Genomic DNA, 12,735 nt, shown 5'->3' with positions numbered 1-12,735 from the left:
TTAGGCTACAAAATCAGTCTCAATAAATTTAAAAGGATTGAAAAATTACAAAAGTCTATTTTTGGCTACAATGGAATTAAATTATAAACCAAAAACTGAAAGAAATTTGGAAATTCACAAATATATGGAAATTAAGCAACATACTCCTAAATAACCAGTGGGTCAAAGAATAAGTTATAAGTGAAATTAGAAAATATTTTTAGATAAATGAAAATGAAAACACAACATACCAAAATTTCTGAGATGCATTACAGAGTACTCAGAGGGAAACTTATAGCTAAATGTAAATCTTTTAAAACAGAAGAAATATCTCAAACTAACTTTTCATGTAAAGCCACTAGAAAAAAAGGGCAAACTAAACCTAAACAAAGAATAAGCAAGGAAAGTAAATATTAGTACAGAAATTAGTGAAATAGAAGATAGAAAAACAGAGAAAATTTAAAAACAGAAGTTATTACTTTTAAAAAATCAACAAAATTGACAAACTTTACGTAGACTAACAAGAGAAAAAGACAGAAGACTTATGTTACTAAAGACCAGGATGAAAGAAGAAACATCACTACTGACCTTAAGAAATTAAAAAGATTTAAAGAAAATACTATAAATAACTGTATACCAACCAATTAAATAACTTAGGTGAAATGAACACATTCCTACAAAGACACAAGAAGGGTCTTTAGAAAATATGAATGGCTCCATGATCCTAAAAATTATATAGAAATGCAAAGGATTACAAAGAGCCAAAATAATTTTGAAAAGAAAGGCAAACTTGGAGCACTGATGCTTCCTGATTACAAGAATGAACTTGCTCTACTCCACCAATTTTGGACCTTTATGATGATAACAAGGTTGAATTTAATATTAAAGAGAACTAATATAAGACCTTGTTAATATTCACCAGAGAAAAATATACTAATCAAGTAAAGATCATAGATTGTTTTTCTTTTTAAAATTTGTATAAATTTAAGAGGAAGATAATAGATTTAAATGGTTTATTCTATTTTTTAAATTTCACATGAAAAATCAGTGTACATGAAATTACTGTGATGTCAGAAATAATCTGGCTATGATATCTAACACTTCTCTGATCACTAAGGTTAATTCCACCTATCTTCCTGGTTCTGCAGATGCCTCCTTCCTCCCTCATTATTCCGTGATTTCCTCGTATGAAACCGTGAGCTTGATCAGAAAGGGTAACTTGCACACTTAGAAAAGGACCATTCTTGAGTCAAGGGTGTATGAGTACAGTGGTTGCACTATTTCACCATATCATACCGATTAATGCTGGTCACTTGTTTTGAAGGTTGACCTAGGGTATTTACTGAGTTACATGATATAGCCTATTAATGTTGCTATAATGATTGTACATTAGTTCAGAGAGTTTATAAAAGGTAACAAATAATGATTTGCATACTTTATTATTCCGCTCATGTTTGTTTCTCTTTTCTGTTCCCCAGATATTATGTCTTAAAAATTTACAAATACTGAAATTGAGAAATAATCCTATCAAAGAAATTCCTTCTGAAATTCAACAACTTGAGTTCCTTAGAATTTTCACCATTGCTTTTAATTTAATTACTGTTCTTCCAATTGGGTAAGGTTGATGGTCTGAGATTATAAACACAGAAAATAATTCATAATTTCGAAAAAGATCAATTTCCCCTTTGAAAGCAGCTAACAGCTTTTTGGCTATTTAGTAATTTGTATTCTATTCTAATTAGCTAATATACTTCTTCTTATGGTGTTAAAAACAATCCTACCAGCTACATACAGAGCAATTAATATGGGTCTAATGACTATACATCTAGAAACACGTTATCTGAGTATGGGTTAAATTAACAGGAATTATCTAAAGCAGTTCAGGTGAGAGCCTTGCACCTACCTCTTGACAGCCTTTTTTGGATATGGAAAGAGCACTGAATTTGGGATGAGGAAATCTAGACCTTTGACTTTAAAGTTGATGATAATTATATATTTGATCTGGAGAAAGTAATTTAACCATTCTTGGCCTCAATTTCCTAATCTATAAACTAAGGAGATTGGCTTATATGATGTCTAAGACCCTTTCAACTCCATAAGAATGCTGATATTTGGACATAAAAGAGATGGGTTTCTTCCCACGTATGGACTAGTAGTTATTTAACTCCTAATGAAAATTTTAAACCAAAACCTTAACCAAATGTCAAAACAAGATACTTATTCCAATCAGAGTTTAACAAATTGAATCTCTCAGTGCAAAGAGAAAGGGACTCATAAATAATTGAATAATACTTTGCAAAATAAGAGTCTTATCTATAGTAATTAAGGAAGTGCATCCAAATTCATTTATAAAGATGTTCATTCAGTATTGTTTGTAATTAATGATCTAACAAATTGTACATTCATAAACATTCAGTTATTTAAAAGAATAAGAAATTATATTAAAAAATTATACCATTTCTATATAAAATACATATACATATCACACATTACACGTTACATATATGAAAAGAAAGAATAAACACTAAAGAAGTAAGAATGTTACATATGGGTATTTTATTTCTGTTTGACTCATCCGGATTTTTCCACAGTACATAAACTGTATTTTCCCTGCCCTGACACTATCTGCCATTTCTCTAAGGAAATCCTGTTTCCTTTTATTAGAAAATAGTGTTTAAAAGCCAAGATCTGGGTGTTGGGTATCCTTATCACCATTAGGATATCATTCCTTCTAGACCCTCTCATTGGAGAGAGCAAAGTAATATATGTATGTATACTAACCCATGTGTACACACATATCTGTAATTGTTTATATAGACACAAACACATATACAATTACATATATACACACACAGAACTATATATGTATAAATATATATGTATATATACAGCATCTAAACATGAATTCCTACTGGATAATCTATAATCATAATTATACACTTTCAATAATCATAACTACCATTTAAACTAAAAATTCCTAAAGCAAGTGAAATGTGATTATAACTAAAAGGTCAACATTTTGTTCATTGTTTAGATATTGGGCAAATAAGTATGAATTGTTGATTATAATCAAAAAGTTTGCAGAAGCTATTTTTAAAAACTATTAGTGTTTCTAAAATAAAGCGGCATAGTTTTATTAAATAACATAGGATATGTATGCATATCAAGGGAAGAATGACAGCATATTAAAGCCAAGAATGAAAAACATAATGGGGAAAACTTAACTTTATTGACCTCAAAGAAGACTTCAAGCAAGCTCTGACATAATAAAAATGTTTATTTGCAAAGTTTGTTCAATGAAAACTCACCAGGACAGCACTTATACAGTGAAGAATGAAGGTGCTGAATTCTTCATATCTAAGGGTTGTTGTCAGAACTCTACCTTGCTGAGCAAAGAAGACCTCACAGAGTGTGGTGAGACTTGGAGATCAGTAACTGAATTAAATTGAGTGAAATTTAGTGAACCAAACCATTATGTAATATATTTGAGATATTCTGGCTCCATGTAAATTCTGGAGTTTGGACATTATTACCATCACAAGCAATTGCACTGATACACTTTGAATGTTATACTTTCATTCTTGTAATTAATTCAGCAGATGTTCATGAAGCATCTATTAATACTGTGTGCTCCTAGGAGCTCACCACCTAAAAGGAAGGCAGACAATTGAATACAATTAAGTAAAGTAAAATAATGGAGATGTACACAGTAAAATGTATGAGTTACATGTAACCCATTCTGAAGGGTGAGAGTTGGTTCCCTGGAAGATGTAGTATTTGATCCAAAGGTGACTGAGTGTGAATTAGGTGGATTAAACAGGAGAGACAACAAAGGATAGTTGGGCCAATGATAGGGTGGATATTTCTTCAATGAAAAGTTACAACGTATATGAAAAGAAGCAGCATATATAACATGAGATGGGAAATACAAGCAGTTTGCTGGTTTTGAAGCTTAGAGGGCAATGCCAAGTGGTAAGAAATGGTACAGTAAGCAGGGACCAGATTATCTAGGAAGCCTTATGAGCTAAGGTAAAGAATTTATGCTGTATGCAACAAGAAACCATTACAGGTTTTCCATATGTGAGTGGTAGAGTCAAACTTATATTTTACGTTATTCTAGTGGCAGTGTGGAGGATGGATGTGAGGGGACAAACAGAATTAAAGGTGACCAGTTGGAAGGCCATTGCAGTAGTTCAAGCAAGAGATGAAGAGAACTTGGACCAAGGCAATGGTAGTGAGCATGGAGAAGGAGGAACAAATTGTTATGAAATTGAAGTAAAACCTGCAAGATCTAGAATTGAGACATAGAGGCTATAAGGAACAGAAAAGTCAAAGTAAAAAAAAAAAAAGTCAAGGTAATGCCCAGATTTCTAGTTAGAGTGAAACAATTCAATCATGTAAAATATATTTATTGAGTATTTACTAAATACTGGGCTCTGTCCTAAGCACTGGGTTCAGATTGTTAAAGGAAAAGGGGCATGATCTTTTCCCTTATGGGGCTTAGAATCCAGAGCACGATACAGGAATTTTAATAAACACCATAATAAATATATGAATATATAAATATAAAACATTCTAAGGGCTTTGACTGAAAAGAACAATATGATGTCAGGAGAAAAAAAAATTGAGTCACTAAGAAAGGTGTATCTGAGGAAATGACATTTAAGCAGAAGTTTATAAATCCAGTCCAAGAATAAGAAAAAGAATATTCATGCAGTGGGAATAACATGGGAGGTAATGAGAGCTTGGACTCCTCAAAGGCTGACAGGAAGCCAGCATGGCTTAGAATAAAACCCAGGTGAGGTTTAGGAGTTGGATAGGGACTACATCCCATGAAGCTGTGAGGGTCAGGTGAAAATATTTATAATTTATTTAAAGTGCACGGAGAAGCCATTGGTTGTTTTTAAGCACAAGAGTGACAATGAAGGCTGAGGAGGTTTGAATGAAGGAAAATAATGGGTTTTGTTTTAGATTACCGTGTTGATTTTAGATTACCATGTTGATTTTAGATTTCTGTTTTTCATCACAATTCTGGACCTAGACCTATTAACCTCACAGGAGAGTTTTGTGCTGGAGATATTTCTGGAGAAACATCTGTGTTTCAAATACAGACAGATAAAGAAGAAATTATAAAGACTGAGGAAAAGCCTCAAATTGCATAAAGAGAACCAAGAGTATCATGGAAGCCAGGGAAGTGGATTATTTTGAAAAAGAAGGATGACCAACAGTGTCAAATACAATAGAGAAGCTCAGTAAGAGTAAAGGTGAGAACAGTTTTAGTGGAATGATGGAAATAAAAGCCAGCTTGCAGTGGGTTGTGATGGAATGGGAAGAAATTGGTGATAATGAGTGTAGACCATTCTTTGTAGAGCTTTAGATGCAATGTGAGAAGAATGATTAGACAAAAGCTATAGAGAAAGTGGGATCTTAGAAACATTTTTATTGTTAGTTTTTTAAAGACTCGGGCATATTTACAGGATGTTGGAAAGAAACCAATAGGGAATAGATTGAAGATGTGGAAGGATGACAGATGATGCAGAATTTCACAGGAGATGGGAGGGGAAGAAGTCATCAGCTCAGGTGGAGATTCTGGTCTTGAACAGGAGGAGTAACCCTTATCTCCTAAAACTGGAGGTAGGTCCCAAAAATGAACATGTAAAATATATAGTTATATGGGTAAGAAAACAGGAAATTCATTTAGTCAACAAAGATTTATTTAGCTCCTATAATGCATCAGTTGAGAGAGGTTACTATGAAATAACTTCAGATAATCTTTGAGAGCAAGAAGAATAATGATTGAAAAGAAGTTTTAAAGAAAGTTGTGATGATTTAGTGTTGATATTGAGAGGAACAGAAAAGAACAGAGCACAGGAAAGTGAATGTTTGAGAGACGATGCTGTGGGCTTAGCTGAGACTGGAAACCAAGGATTCATGGTGACACGAATCTGCATTTCTGCTGATTATCTTCAGTAGCTCAGTCATTCATGTGTAAGATGGAGAAGGTAGATTTTAGCCTCCATAAAAAGACTTCTTTGGGAATGTCCATAGCAGTTTTATCTGCAATATCCTGAAAAAGTCTGCAATTCAAATGTCCATCAACAAAACAGTGGAAAACCTAATTGTTTTTATTCGCAATAATCAAAAGGTGGTAACTCAAATGTCCATTAACAGATTAATTAATGAATAAACAAAATGTGATGTATACATACATAGAACATTATTCATCTTGAAAACAGAATGAAATGCTAGTATATGCTACAACAACAATGAGCCTTGAAAACATTATGCTAGGTGGAATAAGTCAGATACAGAAGGATAAACATTGTGTTATTGTGCTTATATAAGGTACCTAGAATAGACAAATTTACAGACACAGAAAGTGGAATATAGGTTACTGGGGGCTCAGGTATAGCAGAGAGGGGAGAATTGGGAGTAGCTGTTCAATGGATATAGAGTTTCTGTTTGGGATGATGGGAAAGTTCTGGAAATACATATAGTGCTGGTGGTTGCATAATACTGTAATTGTAATTAATGCTGCTGAATGGCATACTTAATAATGGCTAAAATGGCAGATTTTATGTTATCTATATTTTACTATAACAAAAAATACATAGAGCCTGGGCAACATGGTAAAACCCCATCTCTACAAAAAAATACAAAAAATTAGCTGTGCACAGTGGTATGTACTTGTAGTCCCAGCTACATAGGAGGCTAAGGTGGGAGGATCACTTGAGCCTGGGAAGTTGAGGCTGCAGTGAGCTTTGGGCAACAGAGTAAGACCCTGCCTCAAAAAAAAAAAAAAAATATATATATATATATATATAGTTATTAGTAACCTCAATGCTTTCATCTTTCCTCCTAGTCTTCCTTCTTTCTAAAATTTTTAGGTATAATTTATATACAATAAAATGCACAAATCTTAGCTATTTGATTTAAAGTGTTTAACAAATATACACACCCATATAACTACTATCCAAAACAAGATATGGGGTATTCCCATTATCCTAGAAAGTTTACCCTAGAAATGTCCCCATGTACATTTCTAGTCAATTCCCAGACTTCTAACATCATAGACTTATTTTGCCTGTTCTGGAAAATTATAAAAGTTGATTGATACAACAAATGATTTTTTGAGTCTGACATCTTTCACTCAACATACATTTTGGGGATTCACCCATGTTGTATATATCAGTATTCCATTCCTTTTTAATGATGACCTCATGTCACATGGCCTCAGCCATTTCAGCAAAGTCAAAAATAGAAATGGGATTAACTAGGAACGAAATTTGTGGACAAGTCTTTTGTCTTATGGAATGAATACTCATGATATACATGGGAAACCCACTAGGTTCTTGAAGATTTTATACTAATAGAAATGTTGCCAGAGTGTATTAAGAAGGACAAAGACAGTATGAAATGAAAAAAGGCTGTCAGATCTCCAAAATTCCATGGGCAGGAAACAGCTGAATATGTGTGCCAACTTTCATGAAAAAGGGAGGGTGATTCAGAGGATGGTGCCAGGAACCGGGGAGGATGAAGCCAGGAGCACCAAAGGTGGAGCTGTGATTCTAAAAGACAGAGCCAGAAGCCAGGAGGGCAGAAACTGGAAAGCAGGTGGCAGAGCTGATTATTCCCAGGCCTTGAAACCAAATGAAGTTTACTCAGTCCTATTTCAAAATTGCTTGGGATTGGTAATTCCTGTTTACCTTTCATTTTCTCCCTTTTGAACCAGAATATCTATAACTTATCCTATGCCAGTCTCACCATTGTATTTTGAGAGCAGATAACTTGTTTCTTTAATTTCATAGATCCACAAATGGAGAAAAGTTGTGCTTCTGGATGGGTTATATCTGGATCCTCACCTATACCTAATTTAGATGATGAGATATGGGACTTTTGAGATTTAGATGAGATGTTGAACTTGGAGTTGATGCTGTAAAGGTTAACCTTTCAGGAAACTGAGATAAGTGAATGTATTTTGCATGTGGGATAGATGTGAATCTTTAGGGATGAACTGTGATAGGGAGAATAATGGTCCCCAAAGATGTTCATATTCTACCAGAACATGTGAATATGTTATATTACATGGCAAAGGGAAATTAAGTTTGGAGATGAAATTAAGGGTTCTAATCAGCTGATCTTAAAGTAGGGAGATTATTCTGGATTAGTTGAGTGGTCCCAATCAAATCACATGAGCTCTTAAAAATGGAAGGGGGATGCAGAAGCATTTGTCAGAGAGATACCACCTGAGGACTTGACTTGCTTTTGTTGGTTTTGAAGATGGAGGAAGGGAGCCATGAGTCAAGGAATGAGGCAGCTTGAAAACCTGGGAATGGCCTTCAGCATACAGCCAACAAGAAAACAAGGGCCTCAGTTCTACAGCCGGAAAGAACTGAATTCTGCCAACAGCCTGCATGAGTAAGAAAACAGATTCTCCCTAGAGACTCCAGATAGCAATGCAGTCCTGCTGATGCCTTAATTTTAGTAGAGTGAGACCTTTGCAGACTTCTGACCTATATAACTATAATTAATAAATCTGAGTTGTTGTACGCCACTGTTTGTGTTGCAATTTGTTAATGGCAGTAACAGCAAACTAAAACAAAACCAGTCAAAGATTTCAACTCTTGTGGGGATCACATTCTCCAGGAGGAGACAGTCAATATATGTAATAAATAAATTATATAGTATGTGAGAAGGCAATAAGTGATATGAAAAAGAAAAAACAGTAAAAGGGAGTGAGAGTGTGATTTTAAGTGGGGTAGCTAAGGTAGGCCTTATTGAGAAAGGGACACTGGAACAAAGTGGGGGTTTGTGACGTAAATTTAGCAGTTCAAGTCTAATTTAACAGTATTTTATTAAATAAAACAATTGGTTACTCAATTTGTTTGAAACCCTAGTGTTAGGATTTAAATTAAAATACATATTTTTTCTAGATATTATCTAACATAGAAAAATGGTTGTTTATTTTGGTGGCTAAGCATTCTACTTAAAAGATTGTCTTTTTAATTATTTTCGTTATTAGTCTTTTTCTTATAGTTTCCATATGTTAAAATATGCATATGTATTTTTTCCCAGATATATTATTTTGGTACCTTCTCAAAGTTTTACTAAAAGTATAATAGAGTACTTTCACTGTTATCTTTCCATTCCTAACAAGATCTTTCTAGTTTCATGAGACTCAAAGTGATAGAGTAGAAAAAGCAAGATACTTTCAGAGGCAAGCTCTGTGCCTTATATGCTACAAACTCTAGCAAGCTACTGACCTACTCTTTTTTTTTTTTTTTTTTTTTTTTTGAGATGGAGTCTTGTTCTTGTTGCCCAGGCTGGAGTGCAATGGCACGATCTTGGCTCACCACAACCTCTGCCTCCTACGTTCGAGCAATTCTCCTGCTTCAGCCTCCCAAGTAGCTGGGATTACAGGCATGTGCCACCATGCCTGGCTAATTTTTTGTATTTTTAGTAGAGACGGGGTTTCACCATATTGGCCAGGCTGGTCTCGAACTCCTGACCTCGTGATCTGCCCACCTCGGCCTCCCAAAGTGCTGGGATTACAGGCGTGAGCCCCCGCACCCAGCCCTGACCTACTCTTAACTTCAGTTTCCATCTGAAAGTTTAGAAAACTTATACTTGTCTTCAAGGATGTTACAAAAATTAGGTAAGAAAATCTTGTAAATTGGCTGGGCGTGGTGGCTCACACCTGTAATCCCAGCACTTTGGGAGGCCGGGGTGGGCGAATCACGAGGTCAGGAGATCGAGACCATCCTGGCCAACATGGTGAAACCCCATCTCTACTAAAAATACAAAAATTAGCCGGGCATGGTGGCGTGTGCCTGTAATCCCAGCTACTCAGGAGGCTGAGGCAGGAGAATCGCTTGAACCAGGGGAGTTGCAGGTTGCAGTGAGCCAAGATCGCGCCACTGCACTCCAGCCTGGTGACAGAGCAAGACTCTGTCTCAAAAAAAAAAAAAAAAAAAAATCTTGTAAATTATTTTCAAAATCCTTTCAATTCTTTTCACAGATTCGTCTCTTTTCCTTGACCTAAATTTCTAAAATAAAATAAAATATGCAATATTTTTGAAATTATGTAACGATTGTTTCAATATAGGGCAAATTAGAAGTTAATAAAGAAAAAAAATTCTATTTGAGTAAAGCACACATTTACTGAGGCCTACATTTTTGTTCCTAAGGTTTTGCTTTGAGCAGCTTAGGGCATACTGTGTGAGGCAGCATGGAGGCAGGAAAGCTCAGCTTCTGCGGGAGAAAGAACAGGGGCCTCCTATTAGTGGCCAGTGGATCAACACTCCCATGTTATGCTTAGAACTTTATTACTATGAAAAGCTCTTTGATTTGTCTTTCCAACTCTCTTATAAAATGAAGATAATAAATCACTTCAAAAATCCAATTTTTTTTTTTTTTTTCTGTTCCCAAAGCTTTTGTAGAAAAGATAAAAAAGGGAGAAAAAGGGAGGTGGGGTGAAGTAAAGTAAAGGACAGAGACATGTTTTAGACTCATGCCCTGAGGTTATGCAGAAACAACTGTCACAAAGGTTAAAACAAAAAGTCTTTATCTTTTTCTCAGTGGATAGCAGGAGAAAAATGACATAGGAAATAGCTACTTCAACTGAGGGAGTCAAATCTTTGCCTTACTTGTTTGACTTAATTTGCTTTAATTGGCAGGTAGGTTATTTGGGAAAGAGAAACTATTTGGAACAAAAAGAACCGAACAGCCTACTTGAAAGCCCTGTCTTAACAGCAGATCTGAAATTGTACACATTTATTTCCCCATATTGTTATTTATTAAAGAAGGGGATTAAATTACCTTGCCTCCACATATCTGATGAAAAGGGATAGCTACATTTTATTTCATACCAAATTGGATAAATTGCTTAACCTCTTATAGCTTCCATTTTTTTAACCTGTAAAAAACAATCCTACACTGGTATGTTAAAAGATCATTCTAAATTACCATATAGTAGGCTTTTAATAAATATTTATATCAGTGTGGTGGTCATCACTGTTAATACATGAAATTATTATTGCTAGTCTAATCTTGCAAGCTAACAGTAGGGCTCTCGTTTAGGCAGCTCATTGGCCAATAATTTGCTAATAAATCAAGCAATGAAGTAAATGTAAAAAGTTTTACATATCCTAAAAAATGTGATAGATTTGGTACTGGTGGGACATAGAGTATCAGACCAAACAGGCTGTCTGAACAGATTTTCTCTGTAAAAATCATATATAGATGACATAAATTTCAACTCTAGAACCTGTTCAGCTTCCTCAGTGCTGCCTACACCTGTTACATCTCACAATCAGCAGGAATATGTCATCCATAGTGAAAGCCTGGAACCAAACTAGGTTGCCAGAGCCAAAGTAATAGGGAAGATAGAATGACTCCAGAAACTGCCTGAGGCAAGAAAATGATATGATATTGAACTGAAAGATAGAGCAAATGGTATTAACATTTTCTTTACAGAGATGATAAGAAGTCAGAGATGAACATTGAATTGAATAGGCATTTCCTTTGTTTTCCTAGTCAATCTCATTAACTTCTCAGAGCAAATTATTTTAAATTAACTGGGGTCACCATTCCTTTCATTCAGTTATGATTTACTCAGCGCTTACGATGTACTAGACAGTATGTAAGGCACTGGATGTATAGAAATATGAAATTGAATCCGTGCCCTCTGGAAGCTCATAATTTTAGGAGGCAGACGTTTATTGCACGATGTGATGGATACTATGAGAGAGTAAGCAGAGAAGTACAGAAGAGGCATCTCACGCAGTCTGAAGGATTTGGGAAGAGTTTGTTGGAAGAGATGACATCTGAGCCAAGACAAAAAATGAAAAGACAATGATCAGAGTCAAGCTTGGGGAAATTTTACGTGTTATTTAGAGATATGTGATAACTGGTTAATTCAGGGAATTTTAGCAAATAAATGCTGGACCACAGAGGAATATGGGGGATTGTGAGAGGCAAGCTGGACAAGTAGCACGGGACCAGATCGTGAGGACCTTTATATGCCATGTTAAGACAGTAAGAAGTTGGCGAAAAATTCTGCTCATGATGCCTTAGTTAAAAATCATACAAATAACTTCTCACCTTTCATTTACATGGAAAACAAGAAAGTCTTTGAGAACAGCACATACAGAGAAGGGGGTGTTTACTAGGGATTATGATGACTATGATACTGAGCCCTTCAATTCCAGTCTTCAAGAAGCAATTCCCACTTCCATCCAACCCCTAGGAGTCAGGGCTTCTGACAGCACAACTATGTTTTTACAGAGTGTTTGTATTCTTTGGTTCTCACCTTTAAGTACTTGTCTTGATGGAAAGAAAGATCAAAGGTATTTTACTAGAAAAGTCTTAATGCAATTGTAGTGGGTTGAATAGCATCCCTCAGAAATTCATGTCCATATAGAACCTCAGAATGTGACCTTATTTGGAGATAGGGTCTTTGCAGATGCAGTTAGTTAATATAAGGTCATACTTATACTAACTTGGATAAGGGTGAGCCCCAAATTCAATGGCTATTGTCCCTATAAGAAAGGCATGTGAAGACAAAGGCAAAGGTTGGAGTTATGCTTCCACAAGCCGTGGAATGCCAAAGATGGCAGGCAACCACTGGGAGCTGGGGGAGAAGCAAGGGACAGTTTCTCCCTCAGAGCCTCTGAAGGGAACCAGCCCTGCTAACACCTTCATTTCGACTTCTGGCCCCCTGAACTGTGAGAAAATACATTTCTGTTACTTTAAGCC

At 35.4% G+C, this 12,735-nt stretch overlaps 1 protein-coding gene across 2 annotated transcripts in view; it reads left to right on the top strand.

Annotated features, from left to right (window-relative positions):
• LRRC63 (leucine rich repeat containing 63) overlaps positions 1 to 12,735 on the top strand; it is a 65,912-nt gene that overhangs the window by 36,981 nt on the left and 16,196 nt on the right. For both annotated transcript variants that reach the window (XM_055096730.2, XM_034936703.3), the window contains one exon: positions 1,458 to 1,594. In XM_055096730.2, the coding sequence (XP_054952705.1) occupies positions 1,458 to 1,594 (137 nt within the window). The remainder of the gene's footprint in view (positions 1 to 1,457; positions 1,595 to 12,735) is intronic.

This window comes from Pan paniscus, chromosome 14 (genome assembly GCF_029289425.2).
Source record: "Pan paniscus chromosome 14, NHGRI_mPanPan1-v2.0_pri, whole genome shotgun sequence".
Classification (NCBI taxonomy): Eukaryota; Metazoa; Chordata; class Mammalia; order Primates; family Hominidae; genus Pan; species Pan paniscus.
The sequence above is the reverse complement of the archived record's forward strand: the minus strand, read 5'-3'. Positions and strand labels throughout refer to the sequence as shown.